Raw genomic sequence first — 18202 nt, 5'->3', positions numbered from 1 at the left:
GGGTGACCAAATATCTCACAAAATATTTCTTTTTGCCTGTGGACAAAAATTAAAATCAATCCTGATAGCAACTTTATTTGTCTCTCTCCAAGGAGAAATTGTAAGCCATATTTCAACTTAGCTACAAATTTCCTCCTGCCTTCTGGTTTTGTTTAAGATTTCCTGTCAAGAAGGATAAAATACAACTCCTCTGATACCGGTGTATTTGCTGGTCTCTGGACAAGGTTCTTACATTTACAGTAGCAACAACTAAGTCAATGTTCCTGGATGGTTTAAAAATTGTGTGATTCTTATCACTGTCTACGCTGAGGTCTGTGAACTTCTAAAAAAAACATGCTGATAATTATATTCCAATATAATTAGCTTTTGTAATCTTATATATTTTATTTTGTGCATTTAAAAACATTCTGAGAAGGGGGCTACAGGCTTTGCCAGACTAATAAGGGCATTGGTGACATAAGAAAAGGTTAACAACCCTTGTTATACACCCTTTCAGTGCCCTGCCATTATCACTGCAGAACAGGATCAAGAAACAGTTGATATTTTTTCTTTCTTTATTATTGGTTGCCATGGTCCAAGAATTTGTCACCATATGGCCAACCTACTGGTGATAAGCCCTTAGTTAGAGGGGTCCTGGGAAGTATATTTAGTTTACTGCTAAGATGGTACTTGAAGCATTTCCAATGTGGTACTGGAGTACAGAGCCCGTACTCTGCTGCACAGCCTTTGAGAAGCTAGAATCACCTCCGTGCCATAAGGCTCTAGAATAAAACTATCTGTAGGCATCTTGGAACCTTATTCAGTATGCTATTTAACATGGAAAAAGCAGTATAGCTTAATGGATGGAGAACTAAACCCAGACACAAGACCTGGATTCAAATACCTTCTATGATGCTTAGTTTAGTCAATTTGTTTCAGCTTCCTGAAATTTAATTTCCTCATTTGTAAAATAGGATTTGCAATCCCTACCTCAAAGTCTTACTATATGAGGCTCACATGGATTAATGTATAGAAAACATTCTATAAATATTAAAGCCATACAGAAACAGACGTTATTAAATATCAGTAGAAAAGAAAAACCAAAGAGAACAACAAAGCCAGGAAGTAATAACAAAACTGGGGTGGAGGGAATCAACTAATTTCTGGATAGTGAGGTCAAAACAAGATTTGAAAGGCAAACGAGACAAAAGGAAAAGTTAAAAGATTAGGTTAAGTTAAATCTCAGATGATGTTAAAGGAAGAAAGATGATAGGTGCTGTATATGAGGACTTAATTAAGGAAGATTTTCTAGAGTGGCAAATGACAGGCAAAGAGTAGAGAGACATCCTGTGACAGTAAGGGGAAATCCTAACTATTACTCATCAAAGAATGTAATTACAGAATTAAAGACAGAGAAAATTCTTCACACTATATTCCTACAAATTATGAAATTTAGAGGCAGTAATTATTTGCAAAAATGAAAATTATCTAAGGTGACATTTGATTAATTATTTAAACAAGTTAATTTCAGGAAAAAAATAAGTAACCCAAGAATTAGCTCTCTTTCCCAGAAAAACCAAACTAAACAAAAAACTCTTGGCTCGAACAGTCACAAAAGAGTTTTTTTTCAAAAGCAAATGTGTTACTGCTGCTAGCTGGGCTTCAGAGTTAGTGTTCAGATCCCACCATTTCTGATACACACTGGCTATGTGACCCTGTACTATTTGTGTCTAACGTGTAGTAGAGCCTTCTGAGTTTATACTGGGCTGGTCAGCCATAGTCAAACAGATTTGACCCCAAAATTGTGACATCATTGGTTCTCTTCTAGAAAAAAGGACAAACAACCAATATGTCCCCAAAACTGGGATGCTAATACACTGTTGGTAGAAGTGTAAGTTGATCTAACCATTTCAAATTAGCAATCTGGAATTATGCCAAAGAGTCACAAAACCAATATTGGGTCTGTTTCCCAAAGCGGTCAGGGAAAAAGGAAAGGAATCTTCATGTTCTAAAAAAAAATATTGCACCTCTTTGTGGTGGCAAAGAACTGAAAATTGAGGGGATGCTCATCAATTGGAGAATGGCTAAACAAGTTGTGATAGATGATTGTGATGGAATACTACTGTGGTATAAGAAACGATGAGCTGGGGCAGCTAGGTGGCACAGTGGATAAAGCACTGGTCCTGGATTCAGGAGGACCTGAGTTCAAATCTGGCCTCAGACTCTTTTACTTTCTAGCTGTGTGACCCTGGGCAAGTCACTTAACCCTTATTGCCCTGCAAAAAAACAAAACAAAAAAACAAACAAAAAAAGAAATGATGAGCTAGTTGATTTTAGAAAAACATAAAAAGACTTACATGAAATAATACAGTAAAATGACCAAAACCAAGAGGACATTGTATATAGTAACAGCAATATTATTTGAATAACTCTGAATGACTAAGCTATTTTGAGTATTAGAATTAGTCAGATAAACCACAAGGGACTGCTATCCACATTCAAAGAAAGAACTGATAAATAGAAATATCATAGTATGGTTTTATACACACATACACACACACACACACATATATATACATATATGTATATTTTTGTGAAATGGTGGCCTTCTCTAGTGTGGGCTGGGAAGAGAAAGAAGGGAGGCTGTTTGGAATCTAAAAAAAAAAAGCCAACAATGGTATCACCCTATGGAAGTCACATCACCCCTCAATGTCCCTCAGTAACTTTCTAAGGCGATAAAAGCTACAGATCATTTGCCATTTGGCACTGTTAAAGGGAATAGCCTCATTAAATATTGTTCAAACCAATGAAATGACAGGTTTAGGCAATAAATATGAACAATACAGATAAAGATGGGATACTCCCCAATATCTCCAATACTTTTTATGATAAATATGGAGTTGATTTTTAAACTTGGTAAAGATACCCCAAAAAGAAAATAACAGCTAAAATTAAATAAAATATCAGCTAATAAAATATGGCCATACATTAACAATATTCACCATAACCAAGAAAGGTTTATACCAAGTATGTAAAGCTAGTTTACTATCAGAAAACTCATGATAATATGATATATTAAGGGGAAAAAAGGATTACATCAATAAAGAGGAAGCTTTCAATAAAATACGATATTCATTCGGGGGCAAGTTAATTGGCACAGTGGATAGAACAATGGGCCTGGAGTCAGGAAGACCTGAGTTCAAATCTGGCCTCAAACTTAATGACCTTGGGCAAGTCACTTAACCTCTGCCTGCCTCAGTTTCCTCAACTACTTAGCAAGGTAGTTTGAGAGGACTGAATGAGATCATATCTGCAAAGCACTTAGCACAGTACCTGACACACAGTAGATACTCTATACTTGTTCCCATTTTTTCTCTTCCTCTTCCCCTCAACAAAAAGGAAGCACAGTGATTTTTCCTCAGAACAATGAAATCTACTTACCTTAAGCCAATAGATAATATGCAATTGAGAAACATAAGAAGTATTCCCACTAAAGCCAAGTAAAAAACAAGGATGCCCACTTTTACTGTTTTTATTTGACACAGTATTAGAAGGCTGATGTTAGAAATAAAGAGGTCAAAACTGGGGGGGGGGGGGCGGGGAAATGAGGGTTAAGTGACTTGCCCAGGGTCACACAGCTAGTAAGTGTCAAGTGTCTGAGGTCAGATTTGAATTCAGATCATACTGAATCCAGGGCTGGTGCTTTATCTACTATGCCACCTAGTTGCCCCTCGAAATATTTTTTTAAATTACTTGCAGATGACATGATGGTGCATAAGAAATCCAATCATGTCAAATAAAAAATTAAAGGAGACAATAAACGAATACAGTAGCATGATAAAAAGAATAATACATAAAAAGAAATAAAAAGCATTTATTTTAAAACATAAAATATCAAAATTAAAAGAGAGAAGACATAGAATTTAGACAATCTGATGTTAGAAAAAGAATTTTAGCAAATCATAAGTGAATTTCTAGCCTGAGATAGATTTAAAATTAAATTTTATTGGAGCAGCTAGGTGGTGCAGTGGCTAGAGCACCAGCCCTGGAGTCAGGAGTACCTGAGTTCAAATCCGGCCTCAGACACTTAACATTTACTAGCTGTGTGACCCTGGGCAAGTCACTTAACCCCAATTGCCTCACTAAAAAAAAAATTATTAACCATTTACAGAACAATTAACCACTACACTACATAAAACTGCTGGTAAAAATAAAGAAAATACCTTTTCTACAAAAAAAGTATGGTCTGGTCAAAATGGGTACATGATTTAGGTATAAAAGGTGATAGCATAGATAAATTAGGTCTACCTTTCAGATCTTTGGAAAGGAGAACAGTTTATGACCAAACAAGAGAGAGAATATTATGAAATGCAAAATGGATGATTTTGATTACATTAAATTAAAAAGGTTTTGTACAAACAGAAGCAATGCATCCAAAATTAGAAGGGAGGCAGAAAGCTGGGAAACAATTTTTATAGCCAGTACTTCTGATAAAGGCCTCATTTCTAAAATATATCGGGAACTAAATAAAATTTATAAGAATCCAAGTCATTCCCCAATTGAGAAATGGTCAAAGGATATGAACAGGCAGTTTTCTGATGAAGAAATCAAAGCTATCTACTGCCATATGAAAAAATGCTCTAAATCACTATTGATTAAAGAAATGCAAATTAAAATAACTCTGAAGTACCCCCTGACACCTATCAGATTGGCTAATATGACAAAAAAGGAAAATAATAAATGTTGGAGAAGCTGTGGAAAAATTGGAACACTAATGCATTGTTGGTGGAGCTGTGAACTGATCCAACAATTCTGGAGAGCAATTTGGAATTATGCCCAAAGGGCTATAAAGCTGTGCATACCCTTTGACCCAGCAATACCACTATTGGGTCTTTTTCCCATAGAGATCATAAAAAAGGGAAAAAGACCCACATGTACAAAAATATTTATAGCTGTTCTTTTTGTGGTGGCAAGGTATTGGAAATTGAGGGGCTGCCCATTAATTGGGGAATGGCTGAACAAGTTGTGGTATATGAATGTAAAGGAATTCTATTGTGCTGTAAGAAACGATGAGCAGGCAGATTTCAGAGAAACCTGGAAGGACTTGCATGAACTGATGATAAGTGAGATGAGCAGAACCAGGAGAACATTGTACACAGTATCATCAACATTATGTATTGATCAACTGTGATAGACTTGACTCTTCTCAGCAATACAATGGTCCAAGATAGTTCCAAAGGACTCATGATGGAAAATGCTCTCCAAATCCAGAAAAAAAAAGAACTGTAGAATATGGATGCAGATTTAACCATACTGTTTCTTTTGTTTCTGTTGTTTGAGGTTTTTCCTTTTTGCTCTGATTGTTCTCTTATAACATGACTGATGCAGAAATATGTTTAATGTTATTGTACATATATAACCTATATCAGATTACTTGCTGTCTTGGGGCAGGGGAAGGGAAGAGAGAGAGGGAGAAAAATTTGAAACTAGAAATCCTATTTAAAAAATGTTGAAAACTATCTCTACATGTAACTGGAAAATAATAAAATACTTTTTTTTTTTTTTTTTGGTGAGGCAATTGGGGTTAAGTGACTTGCCTAGGGTCACATAGATAGTAAGTGTTAAGTGTCTGAGGCTGGATTTGAACTCAGGTATTCCTGACTCCAGGGCCGATGCTCTATCCACTGCGCCACCTAGCTGCCCTAAAATACTTTTATAATTTAAAAAAAAGAAAAGAAAAGAAAAGTATGGTCCGGTCCTGGTGCCCAAATCAGAAGAGGAAAAAATATAGAAAAAATATAGAAATTAATATTACCAATGAATAATGATATAAAAATATTAAATAACCATATTAACAGTTACAGCAATATATTTGAAAAGTTATCCAGTTGTTATTGTTTGTACTTCATTCTCAAAGAGGACCATGACATCAGGGTGATGTAATCACTTGCAGTGAATTGGATTTAAGTGAGGGAGGGCTGTGCAAAGTCACCAACCTTACTCTCTCCTTCAGAGTCATTTAGGTCCAGTGGCAAGATATATATCAGGATGACTGGAGATGGCCCAGGATTTTTTTTTAAGGCAATTGGGATTAAGTGATTTGCCCAGGGTCATACAGCTAGTAAGTGTCAGAGGTGAGATTTGAAATCAGATCCCCCCAACATCAGGACTAGTATTCTATCTGCTGCACCATCTAACTGCCCCATCTTAAAAAAAATGTTATCCAGTATGATTAGGTTAGATCTACAACAGTTATAGGGGTTCCAACATTAAAAAAATAAATAAATATAAATCATTTTTTTAAACCTCACAAAATCACATTCTTTTATCATTAGACACTGAAAAAAGCCATTAACAAAATACTCATTTATACAAACAAATGCCAGTGGCATGGTTTTCATTTATGTTAAAAAAAGAAATAAACACTAAAGGGTCCAGGAACAAAAGATGCTTACTTCAGTTAAATCAATAGTATATATATATACTGTATCTCAATGCAAAAGCTCATTATTTATAAGAAAACACTAAAAGCTTTCCCAATAAGATCAGGTATAGAGTCCCCACTATCTCGTTTTTAATCTATGCTATTGCAATTAGATAAGAAAAATAAATTGAGGGAATGAGCAAAGACAAAAAGTAAACAAAATTATCTATATTTGAAGATGATAAGGCGTTGACTCAGAGAACCCCAGAAAGCCGAGGAAAGAGATAGTCAAAGCTACGAGTAGCTTCAGTAAAGCAGCAGGACAAAATAATAAGCTCATAAAATCATTAGCTGTTTTGTATATTACTAACAAAGTCCAGAAATCGCAAGATTGATTCAATTAAAATGAAATAAAGAATTCACAATATAGGAAAGCATTAACCTACCAAGTCACAGGATTTATTTCTAAATGCTTTTCATAGAAATAAAAAGACAACAGAAAGATTAGTATTTTATGATTAGACAATGCCAATGATAAAAATGGTATTAATTAAAATATTTATATATTTTCTGTTATACAACCACACTAACAAATTAATTTATTAAACTGACAAAATAACAACAAAATTTGTTGGAACAAAAGGAATTATCAAGGGAAATACTGGGCAAAAAAGAAGGAATGACAGAGGTTTAGCACTATCACATCTAAAACTATGATATAAAGAAAGCATTAAGGGGCAACTAGATGGCGCAGTGGATAAAGCTCTAGCCCTGGATTCAGGAGGACCTGAGTTCAAACCTGGCCTCAGATACTTGACACTTACTAGCTGTGTGACCCTGGGCAAGTCACTTAACCCTCATTTGCCCCACAAAAATAAAAGAAAGAAAGAAAGAAAGCATTAAGCATTAAAGGCTGTTTGGTACTGGTTAAAGAAAAGTTGATCAATAGAACAAACCAGATAAGTAAGGAAACCATTAGCAATCAAACACTAGTCAGTGTTCAATAAAACACAGAACACAATCTTTGGGGGTAGGGATTGTGGTTGTGGTGGTGATTAGGGAAGACTCTCTATTAGATTAGAACTTCTAGGCAAGCCCAGAAAGTAGTTTGCCAGAAAACTGATTGAAATCCAAATCTTTTGCCATTAACCACAAAAACTCTCAATGGATTTATGACTATGTATAATTTTTTTTTTAAAAAGGAAAAAAGAATGGAAGGAAGTAATATTTTAAAAAATGGCTATATGGAAAGTTCCTAACCAAACAAGAGATAGTGATGATCATAAAAGCAGGAAAAAGGCAATTTTATATATATATATATATATATTTATTTATTTATTTTGGTACAAACTATCAAAATAACTTGAATAGTGAAACTACTGACTTAGGTGGGAAAAAAAAACACCTTTGCAACAAATATTATAAAAGTTGGATATCCAAAATACATGGGGAATTTTTTAAAGTATCAAATGGTGCTCCACAATAGATAAACGATCAAAGAATATTCTTCCAAAAAAGAAATGTAAACTGTCCACAACAATACAAAAAATGTTGCAAGTAACTAAAACTAAAAAAAAATTAAAATTAAAATAAATCTGAGGTTGTGCTTTGTGACTATCAAATTACCATCAAAGAATATCAAATATGGAAACAGTCAATAATGGTGAGGACTGAAGGAAGGCACTCCTACTATGAAATGACTGAACTGTTCCAGAAATCATCTTGGAATTAATAATGTGAGTAACAGCTAGGTGGCAAAATGGGTAGAGTGCCAGGCCTAGAGTCAGGAAGACCTGAGTTCAAATCTGTCCTCAGACACCTACTAGCTGTGTAACCTGGGAAAGTCATTTAACTCTGTTTGCCTCAGTTTCCTCATTTGTAAAATGAGTTGGAGAAGGAAATGGCACTCTATTATCTTTGGCAAGAAAATCCTAAATGGGGTCACAAAAAGTTGAATATGACTGAACAACAACAAAAATCACTAAATTGTCCACTCCATTTTTTTTTTCTGGGGCAATGAGGGTTAAGTGACTTGTCCAGGGTCACAAAGCTAGTAAGTGTCAAGTGTCTGAGGCCAGACTTAAACTCAGGTCCTCCTGAATCCAAGGCTGGTTCTTTATCCACTGAGCCACCTAGCTGCCCGCAATCTATTCCATTTTAATCAGAACTATCTTCAATCACCTTCAAAGAGGTCAAAAACAAAAAGTCTGATCATTCTTATATATATATGCACACACATATATAAGTATATATAATGTGTGTGTGTATATATATATATATATACACACACACACACACACACACACACATATTCATAGGAATACTTTTTGTGGCAGCAAAATATTGGAAACAAAGTGGATGTCCACTAATTGCCAAATATCTTAATTATAGTATGTGAATATAGTAGATATTACATTATAAAAATGAGGTGCATGAAGAATTCAGAGAAACTTGGGAAGATTTGTATTAACTGATATGGAACAAAGAATGTAGAACTAAGAGAATATAAAAATAACCACAATAATGTAAAGGAAAATAACACTAAAATAAATAAAAATTCAGACTGATACCCAAAACACAACAGTTCTAGGTAGTAGAAGCTATTATTATCCCCATTTTATAGAAAAGGAAACTGAGGCAAACAGAAGTCAAGTGCCTTTGATGTGGGATGGATTTAGAGTCAAATTGATTATGAGTCGTCCCAAAAGAATTCCAAGACTCAGTGACTCAGTTTCCCAAGTTTTACTGCAAAACTGTGAGTGACCACAGGAAGAGAACCAGAAAAGTGGAAAGGTATCTCTCGAATAAGAAAAGAAAAAACAGCTATATTTATATTATGGATGAATTGATTATCAGTCTCATTATAATAATCCCCACCTTAGGGAGGTACAAGGAAGAGTTTATCCTAACTTGGACTTCCTGGGGGGTTAAACCAACCCCCAAGGCAGGTATGGTTTTCCGTGGAGGTATGTTTTGGGAGTTTACACATCATAAGGTGAATCTAGGGACAAATTTGGCCTTTTCTGTGCATGTCACCTTTTCATTCCCATGCTTAGTTTCAAAATATTTTCATTTATCAGTTGGAATTTCTATGCACTGTCTGTGTATCATTGTTATAGTTAAGGTCTCTATGACCTGCCTGTTTATGTTCTTGTTATGGGTGCTGATTAATATGGGTAACGAGAACCTAGGCCCTGACTTGTATTAATGAAGACTCAAGTTTTAAGTTATCCATTAACTGGGGTCTGAATCCCTCTTATAGCTCAGATCTAAATTAGAGCTTGGGTCTTAGGTTTTTCTGTTAACCCCCTTTTTGCCTCCTACATCATCTTGTCCAATATAACACAGTAAATGTCTGAAGTCAAACCTGAATTCAGATCTTACTGATTCAAACTCAACCCTCAATCCACTAGCTGCCTAGATGATATAAAAGTATTAAAAGGATCAATAAGTCATTAAAAAAGAAAATGCAATGTGAATTTAAAATGTTATATACGATACCTGATTTTTTGTCTAGTAATGCCACCTGGGTACATTCATGTGGTTTACAGTCACTAATGATGTAGGAGAGTGGAATATGCCACAGATGGCTATAAAGAGAAAAAAAATTATTATTACTTCATTTTTAATTGGCTATATAACTGACTAGGTTTTTGAAGGAAACAATTAAAATTTTAAAGCTATTATTTCAAGAGTCAATTCATCAAACTACAGTATTCCATAACTGTGTCAGATTTCTGTAAAACATTTAAAATGTTCCTCCCCCCTCGATCTGGCAAATAAAAATGTTAGGAAAATCAAACAAATATATTTTGATTAATTAAAAAACATGAATACAAAAAATATCTTAAACACAGCCATCCCTTTTTCTAAACTGCAGCTAAAAAAGCTTAAAATTTTTATTTTTAAGGGGGAAAAAAGAATATATTCTCACACTTGAGATTTGTATAGACAAATGATCTATATCGGTGGTTTCCCAACTCAAACTATTTTAGGCTAGGAAACTATCCAATTGTCTATCCCATATCTTCCTTCTATAGGTTCTGGGAAAGATTTGTGTATGGAAATGGGTGAAAAAGGAAGTGGTGGGGGACACTGGAGGATTCAGGACGCAGAGAGAAAGAAGTAGCAGTAGAGGAAAGAATCAGCTTTTAAAGTTGATAGGTTTTAAGAAATTAAGATTCATGGTAGTAAAAGTTATACAACCTAATAAAAATTCGCCATGGCCTAGAAGTTGGGAAATATGAACCCACTGTATCTTTGTCTAGAAATAAATTTGACTTTATACTGGTCTAAAATCAACTGCAGATAGCTCTTGCTTCACATTAAGTGGACAGCTCTGCAGACATACTTAAGGGAATTTTTATGTAATGCAAATTTGCCTGAGGACCTAAGGAAGGGAGAGAGGGAGGCAGTCTTGAAGGAGGTCACGCCCATGCAGGGAAAGGGCTGGCACAGGGTTCAGGGACTTGTGGAGGCCAGGAACAGAAAAGTGAAAGCAGGAGGAGAAAGGCCTGGGATGTGGCCCAGCTACTGGGGAGGCTGGCTGGAACCAAGAGGAAGGACACATGGGGGGTGGGGGTGGGGGTAGACACATAAGGGCTGGAAACGGACACAAACAGGAGAGGACAGGTCATACAAGGGGACTGGAGACAGATATGCAGTAGCTGAACACAGACGGACAAAAGACAGACACCTGGGGGCCAGATATGCAGGTGCCTAGGCAGAGTGGGGCAAAGATCTCCTTTCTCAGTGCTAGGTCTCAAGCCATGAGGATGCATTCTTCTGCTTTCATTTGGAGGGTTTTGGGGAGCTGGGGGGGGGGGGGGACAGGCCAGGAACATCAAGGGCCAGGAGAAGAGAGTGTATACTGGGTATTTTCTTAGAATGCAGATTTCTTTCAGAATTCTTTACATAAAGTCAAATTTGCATAATGCAAATGTACTTAAATCAAGAACTGTCTAATTCTTTACTATAGCTCAAGTGATCCCTGTTGTAAAAATATTTTAAATTGACTAGCCTAATTGGGGGGGCTAATCTGACTGGAGGACTAATCTGGGGACTGTTGACTATCTGGCTATCTGACTTCGTTAATTTAATGTGGGCCGTTTATAAAGTTCCACCACACTGCTCCACTCCCAAATTGATAAGCAAAATATTAAGAAGCCTCTTAACTAAATAATCCAAGCAGAGTTTATTTATGAGATACTGTTGAAAATTAAGAATACAGGAAAATAAAATGTACGACCTGACTGCTTTCCTGTGGTCTCTTTCCCACCTGCTGCACCTCGAACTTCTTAAATACAATAAAGGCCTTAGCCGCCTCCGGCCTCAGGGCACATTACACTTTCCCTGGTTTGTATTAAGGCCTGTAACCTTGTCAGCCCCGTCTCCCCATCTCTCCTTTTCCGAACTGAACTCTCCTCCGTCCTTGTCCGGGCTCCCCTCTAGTCAGCCTCTCTTCAATCTTGTCTATCTAGTCCATCCTCCTCTAGTCAGCCCCCCCCCTTAATCTTGTCTCTTTATCTAGTCCGTCTCCCCCCTCCTGTCTCACTCCCAGGTCTATATATACCTTTTCTTCTCTCCACTCAAATCTCAGGGCTTCCTTCACCCCCACAGACCAAGCTAATCCGCCAGCCAGAGCTGTAGCTGGTGGGGGTGGGGGTGGGGGAGCGGTGTGCTCTCGAGCCTCATGCCTCAGCACAGGCTATCTTTCAGATAGCTCTGCTCAGGTCGGAGGGAGCTGGGGGCTTTTTTTTCCCCCCAGCTGTCTGACCTGGCATCTTGTATAGCCCATGGGGCTTTTTCGCTCAGCTGAAGCTGAGGAGGAGGGGGAGAGACCCTGAGGGCCTAAGGCTTTCTAATCTCAGCCTAAAGGTAGGGTCCCCAAATCAGAATAAATTTCCACACTGTTGAGAATAGTATTAGTAAAATATTCCATTATACCTTCTTTTCTTCACTATAATGACCTACACAAGTAGGCTTATTTACTGTGATATTTTCTGGAGAAAAAAATCATGAGATCAAAAATTTAGACTTAGAAAAGACCTCAGAGGCTATCTAGTCTGATAACTTTATAGATGAGGAAACTGAAGAGCTGAGGGGTTAAATCACTAGTGTAAGGACACACAGGCAGTACACGCCAAAGGCAAGATGTCAACTGAGGTAATGTACCACCATGGGGTAAGGTGTCTAGTGAGTAAACGTGAAGAAAACCCTATGATGGGATCAACACATAAAAAGAGAAGACAAGTAACCTTGAATCCAAAGGATGAATTCCAGAATTTGTGGTATTTAGAAAAAATCTCTCTTGTTGTACTGTAATTTGTTTCCCTTTTCTTTGAACAGTCACTAACGGAAATCCTGGCTGCAGGGTCCAAGTTTTCATCATTGTTTTTACATCCAGAGTTTTTGTAACCTGCAAAATAAAACAATTTTACTCTGGAGACCTTTAAGACAATTTTGCCAAATAAATTTATGATGACTTAATTTGCCAACCTTCCTCTCTGCCTAGGGATATCAGATAAAGACCACCTTTGGCTGAGTCTTAATAAAAAGCCAGTAGCATGAATTTGCAGTTAATTAGGGATGTTAACAATCGAAGACCTTGGTCAGAAATAATGAAGAAAAAGTCAGAAAACATGACAACTAAAATGACAATCTACTTTAGAAGGGTGTGTGTGTGTGTGTGTGCAGACATGCATGTGTGTATCACATACAGAAAAGTAACATACACGGTAAAAGGGAAGATATAAAATAAACACATTTTTCCAGATTTTTACACCTTTGAAGAATGTGCTGCTTCTCAAAAAGGTAGTAATTTATCTATTCTCATTATTTTGTAGGATTTCTGATTCACACTTTTGTGTTAACTAAGGATGTGGAATAGAGTTTTTCTGAACTTCTCATTACTTTCAGTTAAATGAAATACCTAGAACAAAAGTTTCCAGAATACTTACCTCATTAAAACTATTCCAAAGGTCATCACTTTGAATAGATGCATAGCTGTGATTGTGTAGGTAAAGTATGATGGAACTCTGAAATATGTCTTCAGTCAGAAAACTTTTCAGCATTAACAAAAGAGATGCTCCCTTAAAAAAAAAAGTTAAAATAAGTGAATAGACAGAAAGAATGGATTTCCATTGCATACAGATTTAGTTCAGGATATAAATGTACTGAAAAGACTTTTCTTACTTCAAACTAAAGAAGCTTGATTTTATTCTTACATGTATAATTTTTTTTAAGTGAGGCAATTGGGGTTAAGTGACTTGCCCAGGGTCACACAGCTAGTAAGTGTTAAGTGTCTGAGGCTAGATTTGAACTCAGGTACTCCTGACTCCAGGGCCAGTGCTCTATCCACTGTGCTACCTAGCTGCCCCTACATGTATCATATTTCAATAATATGGGTCAAGGCATGTCACCCAAAACATAGAAGAGATACAGTCAGTGCAAGTTTCATATAATATGATTATAAGTTAGTGCAGAGATTAGTATGGCTCCCTAATGGCAAAATCAAAAATGAATTCCTGTGTTACTGACTTTGCTTCATGCACTCATTTAAATGCAGTAATTACTTTATGAAATTAAAATCACCTTGAAGATTATTTAAAGCTTCAGAAAGAAGTTGTCTATTTTTTTTCCTATTCTCCCAAGAACATTTTTTTCTAATTTTAATGACATCCATTAGGAGAACTCAAGGCTTTGCTACTAATTCCCTAGAGTTCTTAAAAGTGTAGGAAAGAGACAGCAGACCTAGTGGTGCAAACCTGGAGTCTCTGTGACTGGGGAGGCTGAGGTTAGTGGATGCCTTGGGTTTGGGAGTTCTAAGCTATAATAAGTAGGGCTACTGCTGATCAGGTATCCACACTAAGTCCAGACCGATATATATATATATATATATATATATATTTTTTTTTTTTTTGCAGGGCAATGGATGTTAAATGACTTGCCCAGGGTCACACAGCTAGTAAGTGTGTGTCAAGTGTATGAGGCCGGATTTGAACTCAGGAACTCATGAATCCAGGTCGGGTGCTCTATCCACTGCGCCACCTAGCTGCCCCAGTTCAGACCAATATTGTGAGCCCTTGGAAACAGGACCATCAGACAAGTAAGAAGGACCCAAATTACACAGGTCAGAAAAATGGAGTGGGTTAAAGCTTCTATGATGATCAGGCCTGGGACTGGACCTATGAGTAGATGCTACACTTCCAGCTTGGGAAAGATAAAGAGAGCCCTTCTCCCCTCAATCACCTCCAAAAATCCCAGAAAAGTTCTTATTGATATTTTAAAAGGAAAAGCACACCAGTGAAGAAACATGGAAACTCATTCTGTCATTTTCCCCACTTGAATTCAGTTGTACTTCACAAAAGATACTGCATATGTTATCAGAAGAGAACCTCTGAGTGGGCTCATACATCTTTCAGCCTATACCTATTGAATATTGGGTGGCATATACACACAATGGCAATATGGAAATTAGGTACAGGCATTAAATTTGCATGCCTGATTTTGGAAATATTTTTCTACTATATGTAGATTTCACCCTTCATAACACAATAGGAAAGCCAATGCCCTCTGTGGATAACATTTTGCCTATTTAAATAATCTGTATAGTCTATACCTAAGTAGTATAACAACTAGATCAAGGAGAAGATAAAGACTTTTTAAAGTACATCCACTCATTGTACAATAAAGGATCCTACTCAAAATTTTACCTTTATTTCAGAAAATTCAATGATTAAAATCTTATAAAAACCCAGCATTTTTTCTGCCTAAAAATGACATTATCTTGTTTTAATAATTAACTACATGATGTTGTAAGACTTGTTACATTTAAACATTAATGAAGTATTCATAATAGAAAACTTCCTCAATTTTATTATTTCAGTTATATTTAAAAAAACAAGAAAAGAAGTTTCTAGAATGCCACCTCATGAAAAATAATTTATGGTTTCAATATTTATAATATAAAATAGCTCCAAGATGTATAATAAGGTGAAAGGCCTTTCTATCCAACTTCCATGATCATTATGTACATATTTTATTTCCTACAAATGTATAAATGGATATTTTTTTTATTTCATCACAATTTTATCACTACAGTGAAAAAGAGCAACATGTGTTGTATAGGATACATTTTCTCACTCGGTATTTGTTTTCCTCATTCAAATAATACTGGTTAATAATCCAGAATCCTACTTTTCTCTAAGTCCATGTGGGAACACACACCTTGGCTCTATTTCCATTTCAGTTCCCATAAGGGCAGGAGCCAAACATGCCAGAGACCATATGTTTCATTTCAATAAAAGATGGGGAAATCAAACATAGACTCTTACTGAGAGATGGAAGAGAAGATAAAGGGAGAAACAAAGATTTCATACCCACAGAACCACTTTGGGGCAAGGGTAAGACTTGTGCAAACTATCCACATCTAAAATGACAAATGCTTATTCTCTCTGTCCTGACAAGTAACATGAGCTGATATCGTTTCTTTTTAAGCAGGGTCTTTACGTACTTTAAAAAATGAAATTCAAAAGTTTTTTTTTAAAGCCACATTCTGAATTCATGCAAATTTAAGCTAGGTCCTCATGAACATAATTATAAAACACTCTCTTTTTTTTTGGTTTGTTTTTTTTTTTTTAGTGAGGCAATTGGGGTTAAGTGACTTGCCCAGGGTCACATGGCTAGTAAGTGTTAAGTGTCTGAGACCGGATTTGAACTCAGGTACTCCTGACTCCAGGGCCGGTGCTTTATCCACTGCGCCACCTAGCTGCCCCATAAAACACTCTTTATACAAATAAATTCAGATTTAAATAATTGGAGAAATATTAATTGTGTGTGTAGACAAAGCCAATATAATAGAAATGACAATTTTAACTAACTAATCTATTTATTCAGTGCAATCCCAACTAAATTACTAAAAAATTATTTTACTGAGTTAGTTATGAAAAACATTTCTATATTAACCACATTGCAAAACAGATAAAAAACCCAAACACAAAAACCTTAAGAAAAATAAAGAATGTTTAAAACGTGTGCTTTGATCTACACTCAGATGTCATCAGTTCTTTCTCTGGAGGTGGACAGCATTTCTCATCATAAGTCCTTCAGAACTGTACTGGATGATTGTATTGAACAGAACAGCTAAGTCATTCATAGTTGATCACTGTACAATATTGCTGTTACTGTGTACAATGTTCTCCTGGTTCTGCTCACTTCACTTTGCATTAGTTCATATAACTTTTTCCCAGGTTTTTCTGAAATCTGCCTGTTCACTGTTTCTTACAGTACAATAGTATTCCATTACATCCATATACCACAACTTATTCAGCCATTCCCTAATTGATGGGCATTCCCTCAATTTCTAATTCTTTGCCACTACAAAAAGAGCTGCTATAAAAACTTTTATAGATGTAGGTCCTTTTCCTTTTTCTTCGATCTATTTGGGATACAGACCTAGTAGTGGCATTGCTGGGTCAAAGGACATGCACGGTTTTATAGCCCTTTGGACATAGTTCCAAATTATTCTCCAGAATGGCTGGATCAGTTTACAACTCCACCAACAGTGCACTACTGCCCCAGTTTTTCCACATCCCTTCCAACATTTGTCATTTCCCTTTTTTGTCATATTAGTCAATCTGATAGGCATGGTGTGGTACCTCAGAGTTGTTTTAATTTGCATTTCTCTAATCTATGGTGATTTAGAGCATTTTTTTCATATGACTATAAATAGCTTTAATTTCTTCTTCGGAAAACTGCCTGTTCATACACTTTGACCATTTGTCAATTGGGGAAGGAAGGAAAAGAATTACAAAGATTGCCTTGCTACAGTGAGAGCTCAGATGAAGTTAGACTACGAATCTGCAGGGTACCCAGTCATCATTGTCTTGTGACTTCCTCTAGTCATTTTTAGGAACATGTGATGAGGAACACAGAGGGAAGACTATAGGAGTAATTCAGGGTATGGGCTTGACAAGTAATAAGCAGTCACAGAACAGGGAGTTTGAGTACAGAGGGTGGCAAATAGCTGAACTAATATTCTTTTTTTTTTTTTTTGTGGGGCAATGGGGGTTAAGTGACTTGCCCAGGGTCACACAGCTAGGAAGTGTCAAGTGTCTGAGGCTGGATTTGAACTCAGGTACTCCTGAATCCAGGGCCAGTGCATTATTCACTGCACCACCTGGCTGCCCCTAATATTCTTAAAATAAATGAACGGATATATGGTTTGCTTAATTTCTAACATGAGGTAACTTGTCTGCAAAAAACAAAATCAGAATTCAACTCTGAGCATTATTTACTAGACCATTACCTTAAAATATGAAAGGGAATCAAACATTTCTTCAATTTGTTCTGAAGACTGAACAGAAGATGATGTTGCATGAGATGAATTCAGAGAATCCTTCTTCATGGTCTTAAAACGAGCATTCAAGAAATCCTCATACTAGCAAAAGAACACAAAAACTAATAAACTGTAAGAAATCTCAAGTGAAAAGTTAAGTACAGTCAAAGACTTTTCCCAACTTAAGCATAGTTCACAATGAAAATGAAAGAAGTTTGAGCTTTTCTCTTTTTTCTGATTCACCTGAAAAAGTAATTCTCTCTCTGTTGATCAAAATGGTCATGCTCACTTGCTTTATCTACCTATCTTCCCCAATCTCTCACTATTTTTTTAAAAATATCATGACTAACAAACTTTTATAGATAAAATTCTCCTGTGAACCAAGTATAATTCAGGGCACAATGGTTTCTTACAGAAACACGCCAATTAATGTTATATTTTATCCACCTCAGCCCTAACTG

At 36.2% G+C, this 18202-nt stretch overlaps 1 protein-coding gene across 1 annotated transcript in view; it reads right to left on the bottom strand.

Moving 5' to 3' along the window:
* The window catches only part of LOC122726181 (leucyl and cystinyl aminopeptidase), a 131661-nt gene that overhangs the window by 29158 nt on the left and 84301 nt on the right, over positions 1-18202 (bottom strand). Inside the window, exons 8-11 of the mRNA XM_043963732.1 lie at positions 17712-17843; positions 13363-13494; positions 12661-12821; positions 9905-9993 (exon numbers count right to left, since the gene is read on the bottom strand). Coding sequence (XP_043819667.1) covers positions 9905-9993; positions 12661-12821; positions 13363-13494; positions 17712-17843 — 514 coding nt within the window. The remainder of the gene's footprint in view (positions 1-9904; positions 9994-12660; positions 12822-13362; positions 13495-17711; positions 17844-18202) is intronic.

The sequence above is a fragment of the Dromiciops gliroides genome, chromosome 1 (assembly GCF_019393635.1).
Source record: "Dromiciops gliroides isolate mDroGli1 chromosome 1, mDroGli1.pri, whole genome shotgun sequence".
Lineage (NCBI taxonomy): Eukaryota > Metazoa > Chordata > Mammalia > Microbiotheria > Microbiotheriidae > Dromiciops > Dromiciops gliroides.
This window is presented reverse-complemented; position numbering and strand designations above follow the sequence as displayed.